This window comes from Orbicella faveolata, unplaced genomic scaffold (assembly GCF_042242905.1).
Source record: "Orbicella faveolata isolate gen_17 unplaced genomic scaffold, um_ofav_v1 contig_27, whole genome shotgun sequence".
In the NCBI taxonomy this organism is placed as follows: domain Eukaryota; kingdom Metazoa; phylum Cnidaria; class Anthozoa; order Scleractinia; family Merulinidae; genus Orbicella; species Orbicella faveolata.
In genome coordinates, this window is record NW_028301555.1 from 32,088 (window position 1) to 55,690 (window position 23,603).

The 23,603-nt window shown below is 39.4% G+C and overlaps 3 protein-coding genes and 1 pseudogene across 3 annotated transcripts; all 4 read left to right on the top strand.

Annotated features, from left to right (window-relative positions):
• Nucleotides 1-200: 200 nt before the first annotated feature.
• On the top strand, nt 201-3,647 carry LOC149106986 (uncharacterized; annotated as a pseudogene).
• A 213-nt stretch (nt 3,648-3,860) lies between these two features.
• On the top strand, nt 3,861-4,388 carry LOC149106987 (uncharacterized protein KIAA1958-like). Its single transcript, XM_089296947.1, has one exon. It carries the CDS (start codon nt 3,861-3,863, stop codon nt 4,386-4,388), a length of 528 nt encoding a protein of 175 aa, XP_089153073.1.
• Nucleotides 4,389-4,599: 211 nt separating this feature from the next.
• LOC149106988 (uncharacterized) lies at nt 4,600-5,686 on the top strand. Its single transcript, XM_089296948.1, has one exon. The coding sequence runs from the start codon at nt 4,603-4,605 to the stop codon at nt 5,074-5,076; it is 474 nt and encodes a 157-aa protein (XP_089153074.1). The 5' UTR covers nt 4,600-4,602; the 3' UTR covers nt 5,077-5,686.
• A 10,333-nt stretch (nt 5,687-16,019) lies between these two features.
• LOC110053079 (melanocyte-stimulating hormone receptor-like) lies at nt 16,020-17,201 on the top strand. The gene has a single exon (XM_020759269.2). The coding sequence runs from the start codon at nt 16,020-16,022 to the stop codon at nt 17,028-17,030; it is 1,011 nt and encodes a 336-aa protein (XP_020614928.1). The 3' UTR covers nt 17,031-17,201.
• Nucleotides 17,202-23,603: the final 6,402 nt, after the last annotated feature.

Below are 23,603 nucleotides of genomic sequence, written 5' to 3' on the forward strand. Positions count from 1 at the left end.
CTACTGCTTTCCATCTATATTAAGGAGGTCATTAATTTTGGCCGAGCTGTACAAACGAGGACAGCAATGATTCAGAGCTTCGATCTTTTAATTAACAAAATTGATTTCGATAGCAGCGTTAGCAACTATCACTAACATGTCGCTTTCAACGCTTTTATTTCGCTCGCAGAAGATCTAGAAACCGACGCTATCATTCCAATATGAAACCCAAGTTGTTACTCTCAGTTGCGTTCCTAATGTCCCGGATTGGTGTATTTCAAGCTGCTGCCCATTGTCAGACAAAGGACAAATCCATTGGGGGAATGTTCCTCAGAGGTCACACGTTTAAAACCTGCAATGCTGAATTGCCTGAATGTTTTATCAGATGTGACGAAGAGGTCACGTGTCAGAGCTTCAATTTCGTCATCGGTCAAAAAGTCTGCGAAATGAACAATCGAACCAAGGAGGCGAGACCGGAAGATTTTATGTCTGATCCGACAAGGTTCTACTGAAACGGGCCAATAACAGAGGTACACTTCCATTGTCCTTGTTTGCCTTTTTCACTTTTATAAACTAATTCAGTCATTTTAAATACTCTTGCTTAGTATGTACATGTAGCTGGCAGGATTTCGCCCGCGATTGCTTTGTTTCAGCGGCGGACTCTTCAATGGGAACTGCGATGTGGCCAGAAGAATGGGGAGTAGTCAAGCAGAGATTTTTCCATCTTGACTTCAGCAGTCCGAGTCTCGTTATAGGTTCCGCCACCCAAACAAAATACCCGCGCACAAAATTTATTTGTATTTTATTTTATTAGCTTTGCCTTTATGATGCCAAAGAAAAAAAAACATTACAATCAATATGTGGAGGTTTAAAAGTGAAAAATGATCATCGTAGTAAATTTTCTAATTTAAACAATTGGACAAAAGAAGCCTGAAAAAAAATCAGGGCTTCAACGGGATTCGAGTCCGTGACCTCCGCGATACCGGTGCGATGCTCTACCAACTGGGCTATAAAGCCACACATTGGGAGCGAGGTCAGTTGACCTCGCTCCCAATGTGTGGCTTCATAGCTGCGATAATCATTCTTCACTTTCATCTACAACCGCAGTTCAAATATGAATTATTTCGTATATACTTCACATCATGTAGAGGTTTGGCAGGGACATCGCAACAGCTGAGTAGCCAATTACTGCGGGCCCAGAAATAAAATATATGTAAAAAGAAAGAAAGAAAAACCGCATTACATGCAGCATATTATTGGTACGTCTTGAAATCTTGTGGAGTTGCAATTCAAACAGATGGTTTTAAACGTTCCAGGATTGTGTGGATTGTAGTTCATTCTGACAGCACGAGAGTAGTAGTCATAAAGAAGAGATATGAAACTAGTAAGAGTAGCATTAGCTAAGTCCATTCTGCTGGTGAGCAAGTTCTAGATTCTGGCTGTTCTAATAAAAAAAAAGACTTCTGTGATCCCAAGAGACACGTAATCATTCGCCAGAAGTCAATTCAACCAATTAAGAAGGATAATTTTCCAATATCTTCCAATGTACATAGGGTACATAGACTTAAGACTGATTGACAAATTAAGATAAATCTTTTAGCAGCAGCTTTTAGTAGGAGCACAAACCACAGTCGAGGAAACAGAAGGGCGGTTGTGAACGCTACCCGGTTTAGATTAAAAGGGGTAACTTTATCTCTTTTTCAAAATATTTTTGTATTATGTGGATGAAAAAAACGAGCTAATCTCTTGTTTATTAAATTCGTAGCAGTTGTTGCTTGAGTCAAAATTCGGCGCATAAAACTAACGGTAACCCTATTATCTTATTAAGAATTGCAACCTCGCACTAATGATCCTTTTTGCAGAGACAAATTTGCGCACGACAACAGCCTTAGTTCCGTATATTCAAATGTAATTTTTGCGAGACTCCATTGTGTGGTAATTCCCATAAAAGACTTGGTATATATAAAAAAGACAAAATATAAAAGTTTGACCGAAAACTCGGTGCCACGTTTGAAATTTAAATATATCGAATGCGGAATATTGGAGTCTCATTAAAATCTAAATAAATAAGATTGCAAAGGAATATGATCTGTTTACTGAAAAAGTCTTTCTGTTTGAACTTACGATCTTGTTGCTAACATTTGAATCTAAAGCAATATATTCCGCACCATCTTGAAAAAAATGAATTGGTTTCCTTCTTCATCGAGCAGTTCCTCTTGGTTCCATTCAAGAGCTTCCTGCTGAATCCTGCAGTGAGATCAAGGCCAGTGAAGGAAATGAGATGGCTAACGGGGATTACTGGATATACTCTGATGGGAATGGTCAGACAATCCTGGCTCGCTGTGAAGGCACGGCGATTTGCTTTGTCGGTAAAGTACATGTAGCTAGTTTAACCTTGTTGCATCTCAATAAAAATAATGACTGAATAAGTGACAGAGTAGATCAATCGATTGATTGATCAATCAATGTAGATTGTTTTTTTTGGCGAGCTTTTTTTTTTGTTTGTTTGTTTTTAACTGCACAAGGTAAAAGTATAGCATGAAAAACATTCAAGAGCCGAGTGCTGATTTGCAGGATTATTTACTTTCTGTCCGCCTGTGGGATCTTTGGAGGAAAGCGACCGCTACCGATCATAACCTTGTGGTTTTGCCTCAGGCGGTTTTACCTCCGGTGGTTACTCTAGCCCTTGGAGAAAATGCGAAAGAATGAAAGCAAAATAAATCTCCTTCAAATGGTGTTATGTTAGCAGATGATTGACATTAACACAAGATATTTAACATTTTTCTGATCGGCCCCTGCGTTACAACTGTGTGGAACAGAATCCAAATGTAAGAGGCACAACAAAATCTTGAACACGTAAAATTTGTCTATAGACAGTCCTCAACAAATTTGTAACCAACCAGCACTTGTACCCTTAAATTGAGATCTAGTTTTCTTCGGTTAAAGCGTTTCTAATTGCCTTGATTTTTAGTCTGTTTTTCTTTTTTGAAGACGGTTTTACGTTACCTGCACGTTTCTACTACTAATGATGCTTTTTTTTTCATCTAAATCTTGTTTTAGGAAGCTGGCAGAAGGTAAACACAGAACCTGTTTGCTTTGGAGCGCAAAATAACAAGTATGGTGCCTTCAACATTACAAAGAGTGGACTTCTCAAGACAGTGAAGCTCGTCCGCAAGTCTGGTTCGATCAAATGCAACATAAATTACCCGGCATCCTACTGGGGCTGCACATATGCACCCTTGTATGGCAACAACAGCTTAATGACTATCATTACCAATGTAAAGAAAGAAGCTGTCCTGCCACCTGCTGGAGACTTGAGAGCAAACGGTAGGTGCGACAAAAGCCACTTTTACAGTCTTGATGGAACTACCCACACATCTCCTGAAATCGTTTACCGCGATCTTCCTAGTAAGGTTTCTGTGTCACGCAGTGATGAGATGCAGATATGGTTTGGACAGGATTGGATCGATTGTAGTGAAGGCAACAACAACGACAACACAACATGTGTTGACGTGTACGCATTGTATGATTAATATCACATAAGCCCCTGATTTATCTGGAACAGTTTAGAGCTTAAAGTTGACGTAAGTTTAATTTTAGCGGAGACACTAAAATCATTAACGTAAAGGCAGCTCATATTTATCTCCGCTGGTATTATATTAGGTCTCAGTGTAATAATTACCGTTGCAAAGAGTCAATAAATGAATGTCAAGAATATTGTAACAAAGATTATAATATAAGCCGAGAAATTTCGGAGTTTCGATTGGTTGATAGTATCACTATTTCCGTGTAATAGTGGTATAACAGCAAAAATGGATGGTATAACAAGGTTACCACGACAACACTGAACACAGTTACATTTTTGCTTTTGTTTTCAAAAAATGGCGGCAAGGTTCCTGGAAATTTCCTGTGAGGAAACGGAAAAGCTCGCCGAAAAAGCAGTAAACAAAAATACAGTCAAAGCTACTAAGACGTGGATGAATGTTTGGAAGTCGTGGGCAGAAAGCAAGGGTCTTAACGATGACATTGTCAAATACGAAGCTAAAGAACTGGATGAATGTCTCTCGCGATTCTTTGCCAAAATTCGCCAAAGCGATGGTTACGACTGTGAGCCGGACAGCCTTAGGGTTATATTAGGTGCCCTCGACAGACACCTCAAACAAAATGACAGCAAAATATTCATAGCAAAGGACCGAGAATTCGTCAAGTGCAGCCAGGTCCTGGAGGGAAGAGCAAGAGCTCTTCGCGAAAAAGGCCACGGAAAACGACCTAATGCAACTAAAGCACTTACCGTCCAAGATGAAGAGCAGCTATGGAAAAATCGTGTACTTGGCGAACAATGTCCAAAGGCAGTCCTTTATACTCTGTGGTATCTGCTCACCCTTCATTTTGGTCTTCGAGCACCATGAAATATAAAAAAAATGTTTGTCGAAGATTTCAGCTTGAACAAAGACGACCAAGGCACAGAGTACGTATCATTCGAAGAAAACCCAACAAAGACCCGGCAAGGCGGTCTAAGAAAGAAACGAAGAGCCATCTAGCCAAAGGCGTTTGCCACTGGTGGTCCCCGTTGTCCAGTCCAGTTCTTCAAAACACTGATATCTTGCCCACAGACCTGAAGAAATGCGAAACAGTGGCTCGTTTTATCTCGCCATTATTAAAGTGTGGTACAAGAAACAGAGGATGGGTGTCCATAAGATCGACTCCTTCATGAAGAATATGGCCTTGGAAGCAGAATTGGATGTAGAGGGAAGAAAGTTAACCAACCATTCGGTAAGAAAAACGCTTGTGAAGAAGCTGAAGGCCTCGAATCAGCCAAGAAGTGCTATCATCGGTGTAACAGGCCACACAAGCGAGCGTTCACTGGCAGACTACGAGGAAGGTGACGAGTCAGAACAGCGACAGATCTTATCCATCATCAGCTTCCCTGTCGGCCAACAGGTTCAGAATTCCCGTCCAGTTCTTTCCAGTTTGCCCATTCAGCACAACCGTACAGCGACGCCAGCCTGCCAAACAGTAGTCCACCACTTTCATGGCTGTCAGGTCACGATAAATTACGGAGCTGGCGTTGGTGTTCTTCAACAAAGCAGCAATTAAACACTGTGAGAAGCTCGCTCGTACCTTTTCTTAATTTGTGGTTTCGCTTCACCGCTGCAGTGACTGCAAAAACCGTGATTTGAAAATAACTTTCATCTTTCACTGAACTATTTCATGTTGTTTGCCTTCAGTGGCTTGAACAGGTTTCACAAAATACTGTCAATCATTTTTTTCATTGACGTAAAAAGATTGTTACAAATGCAAACGCCTGTGTTTTTTTTTTTTTCAACCGCAACTGAAATAAAGGTCTCTTGTGCGTTCCCGAAAATTTCTCGGCTTCTATTATAAACAATAGCAAGACCTGTACGTGGTATTTGGCGATAATACCGGCTCGTACTATTTCAAAATTTTCCAAATACAACTCACCGCCTCGCGGCTCGTGGTATTTTGGACAATTTTGAAATATCACTCGCGGTATTATTGCCAAATACCACCACAAGTCATGCTATTACCTATACAAATAGCGTCGAGCAATTACCAAGGCTACAGCTTTTCTAATATTTTCTGCTGGTGAGGGTTAATGTAGTAATTACACACCCATGCTGTCATGTAAAGTTTGCAAGCTCGACATAATATAACTAACTTTATTAAAATCCGAATCATTGTCAAATGCAATTATAACATAGCCTTAGCGAAGCGCGCGTTCTGATTGGCTAATATACACGCTCGATCCATTTGCCCTTGGGTTGCACGCTGACGTCAGTTTGTTTATTTGTACTTTTTCTCGGCAGTTTTTTTCATCGATGTCGACACTTTGTAAAACATAATTCCTATTTTTCTTCTCCTAAAATATGGAAAAATCTAATAATTCTTCCGGAGATGAGGATTTTTATTCCTGTGAGATACCAAATTTAGAGCTTACGTTTTTTGCCGGGCTTAAATCATGATCAGCTGGTTGAACAAAGGCACTCGGTACTCGGTGACGGACCAAAAAAACAACAAAGTGGTCTGTATCAACCTTTCGAGGTTGGTAATGCATTGCCGGAATTTTAGAGAGAATTTTCTAGCGATTTGACGACAACAGAATTCAGCAGAAGATTTCATTGTAAAAATTTTCTGGCATCGAAAGCCATTTAAGAGGCTGTCTCTGTAAAAACCGACCACTGATTTTACTTCGAAAATTCGATTTTCCTCATACGCTGGGATTTCGAAGCCCTTTCCTAGTCAATCACTAAAATGAGTTTTATTTGATTAAAAATTCTAACTGAACTTTTCTAGGATTGATTGAAGTTCGGTCCGCTCGACCCAAGTTGCATACCTGCCGAAACTGGAAAAATAGCACATATTGCCGGCGCTCTAAAAAAATAGTATTCGCTCAAAAGTCCCAATCCTTTTTTTCAACTATAGATATATCATGGCAGTTTGTTTAGCCATGCTGCAATTATAATTCAATGTTGTTCCTTCAACGGTTAAAAGAAGATTTCCTACGCGTTAAATCGAGTTTTGAACCAAACACGAAAATAGCTCTACTTTGAAGGCACGTTTTAAAAATGTAGCACCTGTTTGAAACTGCTGAACTACATGAATAAAAAGTATAAGTGGTCCTTAATTTAAAACAATAATAAAATTTGTCTGCCGACCAGGTTTTCAAAGCTAACGACCGCTTAAAGTTCAGGAAATTTTGAAAATATTCCAGTGAGTAACTAACATACTCGCCTTCGTAAAGTGCTCCGATAAACTCACATAAATCTCTTAGCTGGCTTCAAGATTAAAGTTTTGGTCCTTTGTAGCGATCCTTGAAACCTAGGTAGCATTAAAACTGCCAGCTTTTCTTCCAGCGGTAGGTTTGTAAATAAGGTACATTTATACGTTCCTCATCTGTGTCGAGCGTGACGGTCACATACCTCGATGTGCTTTGTATTACTGACCATTGTTTTCCTCAAAGCCGGTTTAACCATGTAGAGTCCTCTTGAAAGGTTTGTAGAAGCACTCTTTTGGACAACTCTCGGCACACATGCATGTATGAACAGTAAACGGTGATCCGGGGATCCAATGAAGGATTGATAAATGCCACGGCCATTTTGTGTTTACAACAGGTGTTTTAGTTCCCAATCTTCCCGTGAGTATCACATCGTCATGATTTCCGCTGGACTAGAGTCGCACGCGGCTATCCCCTCGTGCGACTCTTACGCTTCTTTCGTGCTTAGCAACCTCCCGCGTGAATCCATTTAACAAATAGATTCCATGTTGCCGTGCGTCTGTTCAGTAATAGATCACAGATGACGTCAAAATGTGGTAAGAACAAATAAGTGGCGCACGAGGCGTTAGCCGAGTGTGTCACTGATGTTCTTACCACATATTGACGTCTTCTGTGATCTATTACTGAACAGACGCATGGCAACGTGGAATCTATTTGTTTTATATAATAACGAAACAAACTACTACAGATAAAGCTTTTTTATTCCAAAAACCTTTCAACATAACTCAAAAGCCGGCCTTTGCCCACTTTGGCGAACACGAAAAAGGCCATTTGACGTAATCTATTGTCTATACGTAATGAAGCAATCTCATTGGTTGCTATGCGTAGCAAAGAATTGGGATTGGTCCAGGAAAATCCCGCCACTGTCAAACTTGAATCGAGCGTCGCTTCTCGTGGAATGAAAACTTACAGTGAAAGCAGAATTGAGCTGCAAAATCTACAACTCTTAAAGAAAATGCTGGAAAAGTCAAGTCAGTTTTTGTCATCAGAGCAGCCCTGTGAGCCGAAAAGTTTGGACGTTGCCTTGAATATTGCAGGAGTTGAAAAATACGCTCGTAAAACTTGCGGTTGCGGTCAATCTGGAGGCCATTCGATTCGAGTTTTGAATGAAAGGAGCATTAGTGACGGTGGAAATTTCTGTCCTCTGTGGTTGGCGATTCTCAAATCAGTTTGAAATAGCTGCGATACAGTTGGCCGTGAGCTGTAGTGAGCTATACTTTGCTCGCTGCTGTGCCCTGAAACGGACTGGAACATTCTCGTCGGAAAGCAAGGTTATGTGTTTATTTTAACTGATTTTAAGAAGTGATGTTTTGATGTGTCATTCTTGACATCAATCAGTGTTTCACGAATTATCTTGAGACTGAGAAAAGTTGAATTTTTTAAATAAATTAATCACATAAACATTTTGTTTATTGGGTTCGTTAAATTCGAGATAAAGCAATGGTTCTCGGCTTATCAAGACCAATTTTGTGCTTGGTTTGGTCTCGCTTGACTGCCGACCGAGACTGCTCGAGTATTTTTTCTGAGTCCTTTTCTAAAAGAGAAACGGCTTTATCTTTCTTCTTCCTGCTTCTCGTACCTGTTCAATGCCTCAACAAGATTTTTTTGTACCTTATCTTTTGCCCAGTCACCTAAAATATTTTCTAAATTCTGAAAACTTTCCTCCATTTTAAAACACAGAGGGAAAAACTTTGAAACGATGACGTCAATCGTGCTTCTGTCCTGTAATAGATCATAGGCGAGAACCAATCAAAATGCGAGAATAACTTGGGTCATTATATAAACCTCAATAGTTGCACGTTGCACACCCACCATTTCTTAATTGTAGGCTCGTCCTCAAGAGTCGATGCCTTTTTGTTTGTTGTAGATGCCTGTGTCGTTCACCATTATGCGGCTATTACTTGTATAAACAAATCTATGTAAGAAAGTGAAGATTAAATGAGATTGAGTTACCTTGAGAATCCCTGGTCTTTTTGACGACTTCATGCACTAAGGAGAAAGTAGTCCATCGGGCTTGTCCAAATGGTTTATCTCACAGTTACTACAGTTCTTAAAATGCGAAATAAGGCGAGAGGCCTGGAGCTACCTTATGAAATTCGTCGTACGGTTGAGGTTTACGCGCGTGTTCGTGTCGCTCGCACGAGCAGTCCATCAAGAGCCTTTCGCGAGCCTGCTCATTTGTCAGCGTTTCTCTTTGCTTCATTTTCCAATGCGTGCGAAAACAATATTTGATGATGTTCAAGCTTATTCTGTGCTCGATTTTCCCTCAACAAAACCTCCACTAAACAGTCAAAGGACAACAAGAGAGTCGGCAATCTGCGACGCGTCCGCCATCTTGGAAGTTTCAGGTATGCTACGTTTATTGATGAACTTGAATCGGTCCCATTGATAGTTCTGGGCTTTTTAATTCTTATTTTCCCATTGATTTTGTAGGGGGTCAGTTGACCGGGGCTCAGTGCTTAGTCGAAACCCATTTTTTGCAAACATCGTCCGAGATAAATATGCTGCACGAGAAATTAGCTTAGATGCCAAAAGGTTTTGCTTGAAAAAAGTAACGTTGTCAATTATTTCCATTTTCTTTTTCTTGGTGGAGGGGGGGGGGGATTTTCAGAAACGTTGTCATCATCGTTATTGTTCCCTACTGGCAATGTCCGACCCATGTAACTTAGAAGTGAGGTGACGGTGGTTGAATGGCAGGCAGTTCAAGCTGTCAGTGAAAAATGTTCTACTGAGGGGAGTAGGGTGGGGTAATTGTGATGGAAAAAATCATTCAAGCTACTTTTAGACCCAAAAAATACATACTTCTATAGCGAGAAAAGAAAATCATGAAGGGCTGAGAAAGATATATCTTGAGCTTTCAGGGTCCAAAAATAAATAAAATTCATGCTCAACTTGCATCACCCACCCATTCCTCATTTCAAAGTTCAAAGGTCGCCCCTAAGAATATGGCGTAGCTGTTTACGGGCAATTTCCTTTCGCGTAGCTGTTTACGAGCAAGTTCTTTTCGTGTTGCGTAGCTGTTTACCAGCAAGTTCTTTGTGTGTGGCGTAGCTGTTTACGAGCAAGTTCTTTTCGTGTGGCGTGGCTGTTTACCAGCGAGTTCTCTGTGTGAGGCGTGGCTTTTTACCAGTAAGGTCTTTGTGTGTGTGGCGTGGCTGTTTACCTGCAAGTTCTTAGCGTGATGCGTGGCTTTTTACCACCAAGTTCTTGTGCATGGCGTAGCTGTTTACCAGAACAAAACGTGAGTATTACTTTTTCATTTTAATTTGACTACAACACGCAAACACATTGCATCAGCACGTTACTCAAGTCAATATAGATGACTTCAATCGCGAGCATGATCGCTCGATTGTGTGACTTTGAGATAACCTTGGAGCATTTTTGAACAAACCTGAGCAAAATAATACCTTGATTGCGTCGCAGATAGTCTAAACCGCCGGTTTAGACTATACCGGGGATTTTGGGAAACATCCGGCTGCAAGACCTACTAAATAATATCTTAATCGAGAATTACCTTAATTATTTCCTAGAGAAACTTCGAATTAGTTCTGAGCACCTTGGTCATTCTGTACTGGATTTGGGCACAAAACCGATAACACAAAACGTACAGAATTGCGCATAGAATTTATTTGGCTCTCAGGGAGTATCGAGGATGCTTCAGGGAAAAATTCTGGTGTGCTATGCTACTTTTGTTTTACTTCATATCGATGTATTTAGCAGTACTGAAATGTATGATTCGTAACTTCGAAATAACGAAAATGGCTTACACAGATATTTTTGTATCGTTTCTATAAAGCTTATATCGCTGACTTAAGACTTCCACTTGGCAGCGGTGTTGTCTGCGTTGAGAAAAACTCAGCCCCAATTGTGACTGACTTTGATGTCAGTTAAACTATCTCTGTTCCTTACTCACAGGGAAGACTGTGTAGCAAACTCTCTAGTTTACATTGTTTATCAACACCATAGACTGATTTCCAGTGCTGCTGGTATGGCTCAGATCTTACACAAAGGGGATTCTTTATGCAGCTTGCTGTCAAAGTGCACTCGGCAAATGTTTTTGCTTCTTTGTGAATCACCATAGGAAGTGTCTCTATCTAACATTAATTTTAGCCTGCACTTCCGTGAAAGTTTGGCAGGTAATGTCAAAGCTCATTTAATTTGATATAAAAGAATTGTTAATAAATTAAAATGATTATAATTCATACCCTCATTTATTCTGCTTGTAGGATACTGAAATGAAAAATCTTACTGGTCTAGCCTACTTCACATTTTCAGCACAACAGACTTTAAGTGTAAACAAGTATAATTTTGCTAGATAAGGTTTCACAAGACAGTTCATAATGACCACAGTGGTAGAAATCATATATTCCATATTTGTCAATACCATCTGAGTTGTCATGCGATCATCTGAGCAAGACTGCAATACACGGTCTTTAATTGTTCTTTAAAGACTCTCTAAATAAATCCGTCTTAGTATTTGGTTTTATATCTATATATGCATTGTTCATTTTTCAAATAAAATGACGAAGGCAGCGGTGAAAGCGGTGACTTTCGGATTATGTCTGTGTTTACGGCATATCTTTGTATATAACCGAACTAAGTAATTGATCTAACAGCTTCATGCATTATGTATTTAAATCATCATGTTTACTGCTAGATATTAATTTTTCAATGTAGTGATATTGTTAATGTTTCGTTTGGCACCGATGACTTCAAATTCTTTAAAGCTGATAGGGAGTTTAAAGTTTAATGCAAGCCAAGCCTAATGCAGAGCCAGGTCTGGATAAGAGCTTTTTCTTTTCGTAAGTTTTAATACCATTGCGCGCCGATTTTCACCATCAAATAAAGTTCAATTTTTAAACGGTGCATTTTAGACGTTGTTAGCGCAAGTTTAAGTGGAGCAACTATAAATATCCGCTTGTGATTCATATGCAAAGTAACAACACTAGAGCTAAGCTTTATTCCTCAATTTCAAAGTTAGCTTTTATACTAGCTCTTCATATACGATAATAAATACACATCTGCACATTTAGTTTCAACAGGAACCCACTTTTTATACAAATCCCATATTTTAGACTAACTTTTTTTATTTTCAGTTCAATTCCTGGCATTTTTTAACAACGATTTACACTTGGTTACCTTGCAAGCTTATAGCGCAGCTCCGGCGGCCCGAAGGTCCGCCCAGCGGAGCCCCATACTCATATAGGAAAGAGAAGGAAACCCATGAGTTGATTTTCTCATGGTTATCATGGCTAGCGGTATTGTTCGTGGGCGCGTACGCACGAGGGCGACGGCGACAGAGTCGCACAACATGACAGCCATAATCCAAATAATAGTTTGACAGAGACATGCAGCCTTGGTTACCGTGTACTTCTTTGATATTGGACATCCATGTCATGATCAATTGACACCTGTCAAATCAAGGCATCTGCTGACCAGTATCACGTGACCATATCGCAGGCTCAAGTTTAGAACCCACGTTTTATTTTTTTGAAGTTGATTGCTGACCGAGTGCTGGTTTTCGATTGGATTGTGGGTTCATGTCAGCTTAATTCGTTGAAAACAGGGCCAGGTTGTTCGGAAGCCAGTTAACGCTAACCCTGGATTAAAAGTTAACCGAATTATAGCTTTTTCTTCTATACAAATGTTTTTCACTGCTTTTGTTTTGTGTAATTTGGGATTATTAAAACTCAAAATAGAAAGCCAAACAATATACACAAAACTTCACCGCAAAGTTGCAAAACCTAAATCAAAATTCTACCTTATCCTGGGTTAGCTTAATCGGTCCCTGAACAACCCGGCCCAGGAGCTACGCTGTTAGACTGGCCTCAATCTACATATTTCTGTTAGATACAACCTTTAGTGAGAGAGTTCTAAGCCAGATTTAGATACGAACTGTTCCTTTTCTTCTGTTTCAGTGCGATAGGGCTCCCATTATCATCATCAAAAAAAACCTTCAATTTTTAGACGGCGGATTTAAGAGGCTGTGTACGCAAGTTTAAGCGGAGAAACTTCTAACTGACGCTCGTACTTCTTGTACAATGCAACAACACTAGAGCTGAACTTTATCCCTTAATTTCAAGGCTAGCTTTTATAATAGCTCTTAAAAGGCTGTCTGCATAAGAACGGATTAGGCAAATTTCGGACCTTCACCGATTGACCTCATACTTTTAGTGAAAGCCAAGAATTTCCTCACCTTCCCTGGACTAATAATTTGATATGTTCGTAATTTAAGCTTTCTAAGCTTGCTATCAAAATAAACTGCCACACCTGGGGCCAAGATACCCCACTTTGGGGTCTTGAGTTTCATTACCCAGCAAACAGAGCACAGCCAAAGTACTAACCATATGAATTATATATATGTTGTATTTAAGTGTGAAGAACAAGATACATATATACAATATAATTACTAGCACATTTATAGATATTCACGTAAAACGCGTTAGCACATGACCTCTATCTTCATGTTTTCACTTTCCTTCAATGAAACAAAGGTAAGAATCTGCTTACAAATAAGAGAGTTAAGTAAATGCGAATCTTACTGTTATTTTTGCCCTGACTCATTTTAGCGCTCCGTGTTACAAAATTCGGGCCACTCAGGGAACCAATAAGAATTCTCATTTTTATTTAAGTTATTACAAATTAATGTCGGTGGCTGTTTTTTCAATTTAGTAAAGAGCTTGTTTTCAAACTCTACATGTTCCATAAAACTTGGCCAAAATCAAACATGGCCCTTTCCATACGCAAGAGGGGTACGCCAAGGTTGTCTTTTGAGCCCGTTACTGTTCAACCTCTTTATTAATAACATACCATTCTCTTTTGAAAAAATAACATCTGATCCCTTTGTCCTACCAAACGGCGCAAAATTAAATTCACTTTTATATGCAGACGATTTAGTCATATTGTCAAGATCAAAAATAGCACTGCCAAATTGTCTTAACACTCTATCATTCTATTGCAGTACATGGATGTTAAGTATCAATCCAAAAAAAAAACAACAAACAAACAAAAACAAAAAAAGTCATGATCTTTCAAAAACGTGCTAAGAAATGTATCGAGTCTAATTTTCATATCAACAATGGGCCTGTTGAAATTGTTCAAAAAAATATACTTATTTGGGAACACTCATTTCTTAAACGGGTAACTTTTCATTGGCACTTGATAAATTGAAAGAAAAAGCCCTTCACGCCCTTTTCAGTCTTAGAAGGATTGAGAACTAAGGATTGAGACTGGTAGATATGATCAAATTCCAAGGGTTAATAGACTCTGCCCTATTTGTGAATCTAATCAAATTGAAGACGAATCTCACGTTCTTATATATTGCACTATATACTCTATTATAAGAAATACATTTTATAAAAAAAAATAGAACATATCATTTCGACTTTTAAACAATTATCTTCGTTACTAGCCATTGGCGAACCTATGACTTCTTTAAATGATTATATTAAAATTCAATCAGCAAAATTTATTTCATCTTGCTTGATCTACGCAATATTCTACTCTCAAATCAAACCAGTGTAACTTGATTGCTATATCATAACATTGTTATATGATCACGATAATCGTTACTGTTTTAGTTTTAGTTTACAAAAGCTTTTGCAACATTGTTTGTCTTCATGGTCATGCAAATAAAACGAGTTGTTGTTGTTCAAAATTAAAGCTATGAGCCAGGCTGCTAAGCCGTAGACTAACAATTAATTCTACGCCTTCAAATCGTTAAGGAATATTGAGTATTTCAATTGCTTGAACAGGAATGATGGAATACTTGTTTTGTGTGTGTCTCTATGTTTGTTTGTGTCCTTGACCTAAACATTTACTATTTGTTCCTAGCCATAAACCTAGCAAATGAAACTTTGAAAAACGTTCTCCCCAGAAGATGCCTATAGGACTCTTTGTTAATTGATTAATTAATTAATTAATTTTTTCGAGGGGGGAGGGCAAAAAATTGCATAGAAAGTATCCAGGATAATTGGCTTAATTGCAACTGGTTTTCTGGTAAGAAAAAGAAAAAAAGTTTTTTCGTGTTTCTAGTTACAGAAACACTCGTTAGCCTTGCTTTGGAGAATCCGAAAAAGCTGTAGAAATACTCGGCAAAGCTCTTGCTTGTATCGAATTTCTCGTTCATCACTTAATTCGAAGAACCATAAAGACACAGAAGATCTTTCTTTAAACCTATTAACTAAATTTGCGAATGTATTTTCCAGGGTTATTCGTCAAAAATTGAATGAACACATTACTGAATTGTGATTTCACCGAATTACCACTGCTAAAAGCTATTACTGCGTTGGCTTAAATTGTGTTTATACTATAAGACGTGCAAAATATCATCCTTTATTCCTGAAGTTTAGCTCAGTACTGAGCTTTACTGAAACGCCGGAAGGTTTTCTAAAATTCAAAGCACAGAAAGTGTCGGGGCGAAAATCCTTTCACTCTTTGATTGCTTGGGTTGTTAACGATCGAGATGTCAATGGTATGCGGATGTCTGCACGAGTACATGTATCTGTTCACAGCAATATTTATTTCTTTATTTCCGACGCTTTCACTTACATGGGAAGCAAAATACAGAGAACAATATGGACCACCCCCATCGGTCAAAAGCTGCAAATTTGCTGAAAAAAAAAAAAAAAAAATACAAAATGCATATTAACCGAGGGATTTTGAAAAATAATTCTTGTATTTAATTTCGAACTCGACCAAAAAATAAATAAAAAAGGGAACGTCGTTATTAGTCTCCACTGTATTTCAATACAGGTAGTAAATTATTAAATAGTTAATTGCAAAACACTAGCTCGTGTTAAACTCAGACATGCAGACGAAGGTTAACAGATTTGAAATGAACTTTTTAAGCACTATTGTACCTTTCTAAGCACACTAAAATACCTCATCGGACCATATTTACAGGCGAAACCCATGCAAGAGACACTGATTGACCATCCAGTGACAATAATAATAATATAACCTTTATTTGCCCTCGGCAGTGTTCATCAGCACAAGGGGTAGTGGGGGCGAGCAAACAACTGAAACAAATAATTCAAATTGAACATAACATTGTTAAGAATCCCAACTGACCGGAGGCAGACCAGTTGGCTATTCGATGACTAAACGTATTTTGCTTTAAGAGCAAGTTAATTGCCAATCCTCAAAAGGCAGATGTTTGTTCAAACATATCCAAATTTATTCAGAGGTGAGAATACAAATCAGCTTTATGTAAAAAGGATCCTCGGTTTGTTATAAAGTAATTATGGCGAACTCAACAGCTTTATCGAGCTTCGCTTCGCAAAACTATACAGCAACCAGACAATCCGTCTGTCATTCTCTGCAACCGTTCTTGGATATGGAAGCCAGAGAAAATTTACCAAGATTCTACAGAATATCGTCTATATGGGCTTGCGTTGTTGGCTCCATAATGTGCTTGGCAACACTGCTTTTTAATACGGTGGTGATCATCGCAATTTGGAGGACACCAGTTCTTCACCAACCGAGAAATGTTTTACTTTGTTCGTTGGCAGTTTCCGACTTCTTCGTTGGGTTGACTTCGGAACCTTCCTTCCTGGTGGCAGAAATTTCACTTCTTCTTGGAAAAATGGAAATTTACTGCTTGGCCGTGTTTATTCATTTCTATACGGGCTGGATGTTTAATGGGATTTCATTCCTGACGCTTTCAGCCATTAGCTTTGAGCGATATCTCGCCCTTCGTTTACACCTTCGTTATGCTGAGTTGATAACAACCACCCGCGTTTTCATCACGGCTCTTATTTACTGGGTGATATGGGTCACATGGATAACGTTACTGTGGTTTTGGGTGAAAGACAAAGTTGTCACGTACATACTTATTGCTTTTTGCTGCCTTACATTAACAGCTGTGGCCTGGTGCTATGTTGTGATTTACAAAACTGTTAAAAGGCACAACAAACAAATTCAGAGCTCGCAGCAACAAACTCATCAATTTCTGGGCCGATATCGACGCACGACTAAAACAATGATCATTCTCATTAGCGCATTTGTCCTAAGTTACTTCCCCTTCATCATCACCTCAGCAATAAGCGCTACGCAAGAGAAGGAAGACATGAGAACATCTGCAGCACATTCACTGGCGGTTCTGTTCATTTTTGGAAATTCTGCAGCGAATCCTTTGATTTATTTTTGGCGCGTGGCTGACCTTCGGGAGGCTGCCAAACAAGCAGTTAGGAATCTCCTTCATTTGAAGATGGCTGTAGAGACCGAAGTCACCCTTGAGCTAGAAACAAAATAACTGTGATGCTAAAGTTAAATGAAAGTTAGTGTTTGCACTCTTCTCCAGTCTTAAGTCGTTATATATTGTGATATTTCGGTATTTTTTATGATCAGTTGGAAGGGGCTGAAAGACTCTCTGTCGACCGGAATGTTTTGATTATGTCGCTAAAGAAAAGCGTTAGAAAACTCAGAAGGATCTGGGGCATTTGCTGACCTAAAATATAATTCACTGGTAGAAATTGATATAAGATGTTTGCTTTAGACGCAATTTGGCTTAAAACTGTAGTTTGGAAATTCTGACTTTGCGTCGCGCGGTGACAATGTCAGCTACAAGTTCCTGCAGCCATACGCGTCATGCAGAGACTTGACACAATTCCATGCAACAAATTTGCCTTTTATTTGCTTTCAGAAGCGTATATACAGAAGTACAGTATTTACTATGCTTAGCATACTTTCTTTGTCATGATGTAGAATAAGAGTAACGAGTATTATTTTTTTCGTTGAAGATTTAATACCGCGCCCCAGAATCCCTACAGTGTTATTACCGATGGCCGGTCACGTGCGAAAACTAAAACGTTTTCATTTCGCTCTTTTTGCAATAAAAGGTTAGTTTTCTTTACCAGAAATAAAACGCATTAGATAAAGCACTTTTCACTTTTTATCGAAATAGATTTTCAAGAAATCTCGCCAAAGTTAACCTCAAATTGGATGAACCCACAAGCGATGCGATAGTCCTTTCTGAAGGCTAGCATCGCGAAGGAAAATTCAATTCAATGTCACTTTCTGCAGCAAGCGGGAGTATTTTTCAGTTCTTGTATTAGAGTACATCTTAACTGTTTCTCACCGATCCTGGACAGATTTTCTCAGATAATTTTTTTAAAGAACGTCTATGATCTACACCTTCCACAAAGGTTCTTTGCAGTCGCCACGGCCGAAACCACATCGTACCGACCGTTCTTTAGCTTCTAAAATATATGAAATACTACCAATTTGCGATCAAAGGTACCCCTCAACGTTAAGGGCGATAATGAATCTTGTCTTTAAAGGCCATAAATACAGAACAATCTAGATGGAAGCTTCGAATTATAGAGGATTGAAGGGCGAAACGATCGACAACAATAAATTGGAGGATTCAGTGGTCCAGGAAACCTCCGACGACGCGCGCAATGCATGCCGGTAGACAGAGAGTCTTTAAGTAGCGAGAAGAGGCGAATTAATTGATTTTTTTGAAAGATGTTTTTCTTCTTTGGTAGAATATATAGTCTAGTGTTTTCTTGGCAGTTTTCAGGGTCGGACCTGTTACGCTGTAAAATGCGATAACGGCCAATGAAAAGTATAATACTGACCCCAGCAAAATGTACTACTAACACTAAATGCAATACAACTGACGCAAAATGCAATAAAATTGACGCAAAACGTAAAGAAAAAAAACTGACGCAAAATGCCGTAAGGTGGTTACCGCAAAATATAATTCACGTTCTGATTCGAATCCGCGCAGACGGACGTAAATTATTTTACCCTTTATATTAATTCATTCTGTCATCTCTTACGACCCTTTTTGAGCCGTTTTCAGCCTTAGAGCAGGGCCCGAAATGATCAGATTCGCACTCTACTTGCCAGCCATCCTTGCTCTTGTTTACGAAAAAGCTACATTTGTTAAGTAAATATTTTTCATGAAAATAAGTAAATATTGGGAATTCACTTTTTGCGTCTGTCCAAAAAATTAAGTAACAGTATGTTTTATTTTTATATAAAGTTCTTGATAAAATTCAATCTTTAACCAGAGGTCGCGATCCTTTTGTCGGAACCAAGCAGCTGAGACTCATTATATATCAAATTGCGATGTACATGTTAACCCTTTGAATACCAATTTTTGCTACAAAATACCGTTTTTAACCGTCTAGTCAGGTTTTCTGGCTGCCATGATGCTAAATAAGCTTAAGTTTTGCTAAGAAAGCTTCTTTTTTTACTAAAAGGAGAGATTCTTCGAGGATTACTTACAAAATTGAGCAATATTTCAATTCCGTGCATGCGCGTAAGCCAAATTTTGGACGTATTATTATTATTTTCTTTTTGGCATCACCCGTTCTCAGTTTGTTTGTTGCCCCTTTGTTTTCTTTTTTTCTCAGCCCTTTTACTCAGGCTACTTTTTGCGTTGCATGTTCTTTCTGGCTGCCGTGAAAAGTTGGATGTTAATTACGAGCGAAGCCTAGAAATGGACCTTGATCAATCATTGGCATAGTAGACCATTTTACCACCGTTTTCGCACCAAAACCAATAACGTTTTTCGATTTGCGACGTCGGAATGTCGTCGATATCTAAACGTCACCATTATACGGAAAGGCCTAGCCTAGTATTACTATCTGCTTATCAAAAATATCTGATGGCATTTAAATGGATGACGTCACAAGTGGTACAGAGAGCACGACCATTAATTACGCGTATATGCATAATTTAGGCTCAAAGATGCAACGATTTGCAAAGTTTTTTCTTAAAAAAAATCCTCCACATCGCAGCCCATCCTCCACCGCATTACATAGGCTATTTTCGAGTTACCTTGTACCTCTGGGTCAAAACAAGTCTTCGTGCAAAACCATTCGTATGAAAATTTGTTCCCTCCCACAGGTTCTTTTTCATGCAAATCACTCATTTCCATATGAATGGTTTTGCACGAAGACTCGTTTTGAAACAGAGGCACAAGGTAACTCGGAAATGGCCTATTCCCCGGTGCCCATTTATACACCTATGTGGGGAGAGCCACTGAGAGAGCTACTGCTCTGAGAGAGTAGGGTGTCTGGTCCAAGAACCGGCCAGGCCTCGAGACCGGACTGCTCGATCCGGAGTCCAGCACGATAACCATTAGGTAATCGTACCTCCCACATTTGTCGTTCGTAATCTGTATTTTCTTTCTGAGTTGTGGCCATATCCTTGCAATTTCCGTTTTTTTTTTTTTGTTTTGTTTTTTATTACAACCTTGGTGTTTCTCTTTTTAGGAAACGATCATTTACATTTTTGGTTGAGAACCCTTTAAAATTTTAGGACATTTAAGGTGGCTCTGATCTGCTCTGACCATTAATCACCTACAGAATTTGTTTCAAACTTTGCTAAACGTTGTATCATAACATGTCTTTACCTTTTTCTCAGCTCGTGAGCGGACGTAATTCAACAAATCCTGCAATCTGATTGGTTCCTGGAGCGGGCGGAATTTTCTCATCCGGACCGCATCTGTCGGGTTGATCTATTTGCGTGAACGATTTAGCGGTAATCGTCAATCTTTCGCACTTTTTACGCTTCCATAGACGATTAGAAAACAGTCCTAAGAAAATACGCGCGCTGATTGGCTAAAATCGTGTTTCTATTTAAGAAATAGAAAATATGTACAGTGTTCCTATCGAGTTATAGAAACACGAGTGGATGTTTGGGGGGAACGAGAAATGCTCACGGTGGGAACACGAGCCGCAGGCGAGTGTTTCCATAGCTTTGTCGATTTCTCCCAAACTTTCACGAGTGTTTCTATTAAATAATTAGATTATGAGCTCGAGATTTGTATCGCGTGTCAACCATCGCGCGATAGAAATCGAGAGCGAATAATCTAATTGTTTTAGTATAAATCTACTAGTCGTTCAAAACTTAATCTAAATCCTCTTTACAGACGCTTTGAAAACGCCAAGTAGCCGCCTTCATTTAGTTAACAAGGGCACACTGGTACGCTACTCCCTATCTATCACAGAACAGAGTGAGTAGCGTAGCCAATCAGAGAACAACATTCGTGATAGAACACTAGTAGATTTATGATGGTAATTGAACTGAGTGGAGTGCAATTTGGTCTGAAATCATACGCGTGATTTCAAAATTGAACTAGACGCTTTGCTGCGTGTACCCAGGCAGTCGTTATACTGAGAAGCACTAGCTATATTGCAATTGAGCTAAATGTTCTGCATTTGAAGTTGTACGAAATCCGATCGAATTGATGTGCTTAAGCTTTTTTTCTGCTTTTGATTGCATTTCTTGAAATCAGTTAATAGCTTATTACTCTTTTGCAGGTCTTTATATCAGCCTATAAACGTTTCAGTCTATTTTCCTTAGCCTTTGTCGTTGTTATTTGCGTTTCTTAAGCAAGCGAGACATTTTGAATTTTTATAGTTATGGCGGTGCGTGACATAGACCTACGAACGCGTTTGTCGAAATCATATAATTATCTCGTGATTTTTAGCCAATTCAGAAGTTAAAGTATTAGGAAAAGTGCTTATGTAAATGCCTGTTTGTTCAGTACAGATAATCAGTCGCCTAGATAGCCAAAGTAAGTTCCAGATGTTTACACTATTTTCCGGCCGCAATGTTGGCGTACCGCGGAGGTACACCAACATGGGGACTCCATACCAGTCTCTGTAAATTTGTGCAAAATATTTCGACGAATATCTGAGCTTGGGAAAACGCACAGACTAAAAAATTAGAGGAGTGTCATCTTTATTAATCTCCTATAACATCACAATTTCTTGATTTTATCCACTAAATGGTTTTCGAATAAATATTTTATTGCGTCAGGACTGCGTGACAGTGCAAGCCAAGAATTGTTTTGCTGGGGTCAACATACATTAGTTTCTTTCAGCTTAAATGGACAATGTTTCGTTTGTATGCGATTTCATCTCCCTAGAAATCATGGAATCCGTGCTAACTTTTCACGACGACAACTTCTGTAAATTCCATGTGCTGTACGCATGCACGTCTGACGCATGCTCTTTAGAGACCAGACGGCGATTTGTCACTGAACGTGAAAAAAAAAAAAAAAAAAAAAAACGGAGCCGAAATTTAAAACCAGGCCTCACTGCCTGGGTAACGAGTGCGCAGCGCGGGTTCAATTTGAAATCACAAGTATGATTTTAGACCGAAACTGCCACCGATTTTAGACCGAAGTTCAATTGCCACTTTATTAGATCCATTTTGAAATCGCAAAATTTAATCGCCTTAAATTTTAGATTTTGGTGTATTGTTCCATTAGCCGGTTTGTTAAAAATAGAGGAACCGGGAACGTCGTTACGTCTCATTTAGTATGCAAAGGATATCATGTGACGAAAACTCATACGAGCATAACAAAGAAACAAGCAGTGAAGTCACAACGAAAAGAGCCTACTTCATGCATAAAAGTTTAATTCTCGTCACCCGAATCAATGATGGAAGGCCTTCCTTTCTTCTGTGGTTGAGGCTGAGACTTCTAGTTGTCTTTGAAGAAGGAATTTGAAGGTGGAGCTAGTGCAATTCTGCGACGGATTTCTTTTGAGTTGTGAAACTCCTTCGAGTGCACGATGCCTAGTGGATAGTTGTTCTCTTTAAAATACCGTTCAATGACGCTCTGCTTGATTTTAAGGGATTCCAGCTCATTATCATCTCCGCTTCTTTTTGTGACCTCGACATAGAACTTAAGAGGCTGTCCGTGTAGGAACCGACCACTCGATTTTCGGCCGAAAACAGAATTTCTTCAAATTTTCTGTGTGAGACAGTCCGAATGATAAACGAAAATAGCAACAATTTGGCTTTAAGTGCTATTTTTCAATATTTCTGGCGACGATTTCCGAGTACGGTCCAAAACCGTAAAAACCGTTCTGTTTCGAGTCAAATTTAGGCGTTGCGCTTAAGGAGCTGAAAAATTACGCTTTTACTCAAATACAATCAAACTTACAGATAATTTTATTTCATATTTTTTCTTTCCCGTGAAATCAGCGATCCGACGATATTGCAGTGAGGGAAACGACGTTCTTTCTGCAAGAACATGTGTACAGCGCTTTCCGAACGTCCTCTTCTAGGCACAACTGCCTGCCTTTGCTCAATAAATGAGACTCAAAAAACAAATGAAGTGGATGATTTCAGTAGCAATCATAACTTTAGATTTGAATTAAATGGAATTCGGGTGTGGAGAGCTTATGGCGTACGGAAAAGTAAAGTAATTCCCTACCAAGACATCTTCGCAAAGCCCCAAGGTCCAACAGATCTTGTTGTAGATGTAGACCTTTTCGCAGTCAAGGAAACTCGATTCCATAAGGCTACGTCAAGTGATGACGAACAAAAGCAGCGGTCTCTTCATCTGCTCTGAACCTGGATGTCAGATGGTTTTTAAGAAATTCAGTGAGCTTGAGAGTCATCTTGACGTTGGCGAACACCACCAAGTACGCCGGGGCTCCGAAACGGTGTGTGACAAACTCACAAGCCTCGCAGTCAAGCTGTGCGGTTTACGGATGAGGTTAAACAGTAGCTAACCACGAAATTCGACCTCGGAGAGAGAACTGGCAACAAAGCAGATCCCGGAAAAGTGGCTGCAGACATGGGAACATTGAGGAAACCAGATGGTTCGCGGATGTTTGAAAGAAAAGACTGGCTAACGAAAAGTCAAGTGCAAGGCTTTTTCTTGAGAATGGCGGCCACACGTAGAAGGCAAGGGAACCACGAGCTGCAGATAGAGGACGTGTACGCAGAGGAGGAAGAGCAAGAAAGGCATGGGCTACTGGAGAATGTAGCCGCCCAACTCAGTCCTAGACATCCAATCTGCTATGACTCCTACTGCCTGACCTCTCACGAGACGAGAAACTAGACAGTTTCA

Coding starts and splice junctions, on each gene's coding strand:
- LOC149106987 (XM_089296947.1), top strand. CDS start 3,861: ATGGCGGCAAGGTTCCTGGAAATTTCCTGTGAGGAAACGGAAAAGCTC.
- LOC149106988 (XM_089296948.1), top strand. CDS start 4,603: ATGCGAAACAGTGGCTCGTTTTATCTCGCCATTATTAAAGTGTGGTAC.
- LOC110053079 (XM_020759269.2), top strand. CDS start 16,020: ATGGCGAACTCAACAGCTTTATCGAGCTTCGCTTCGCAAAACTATACA.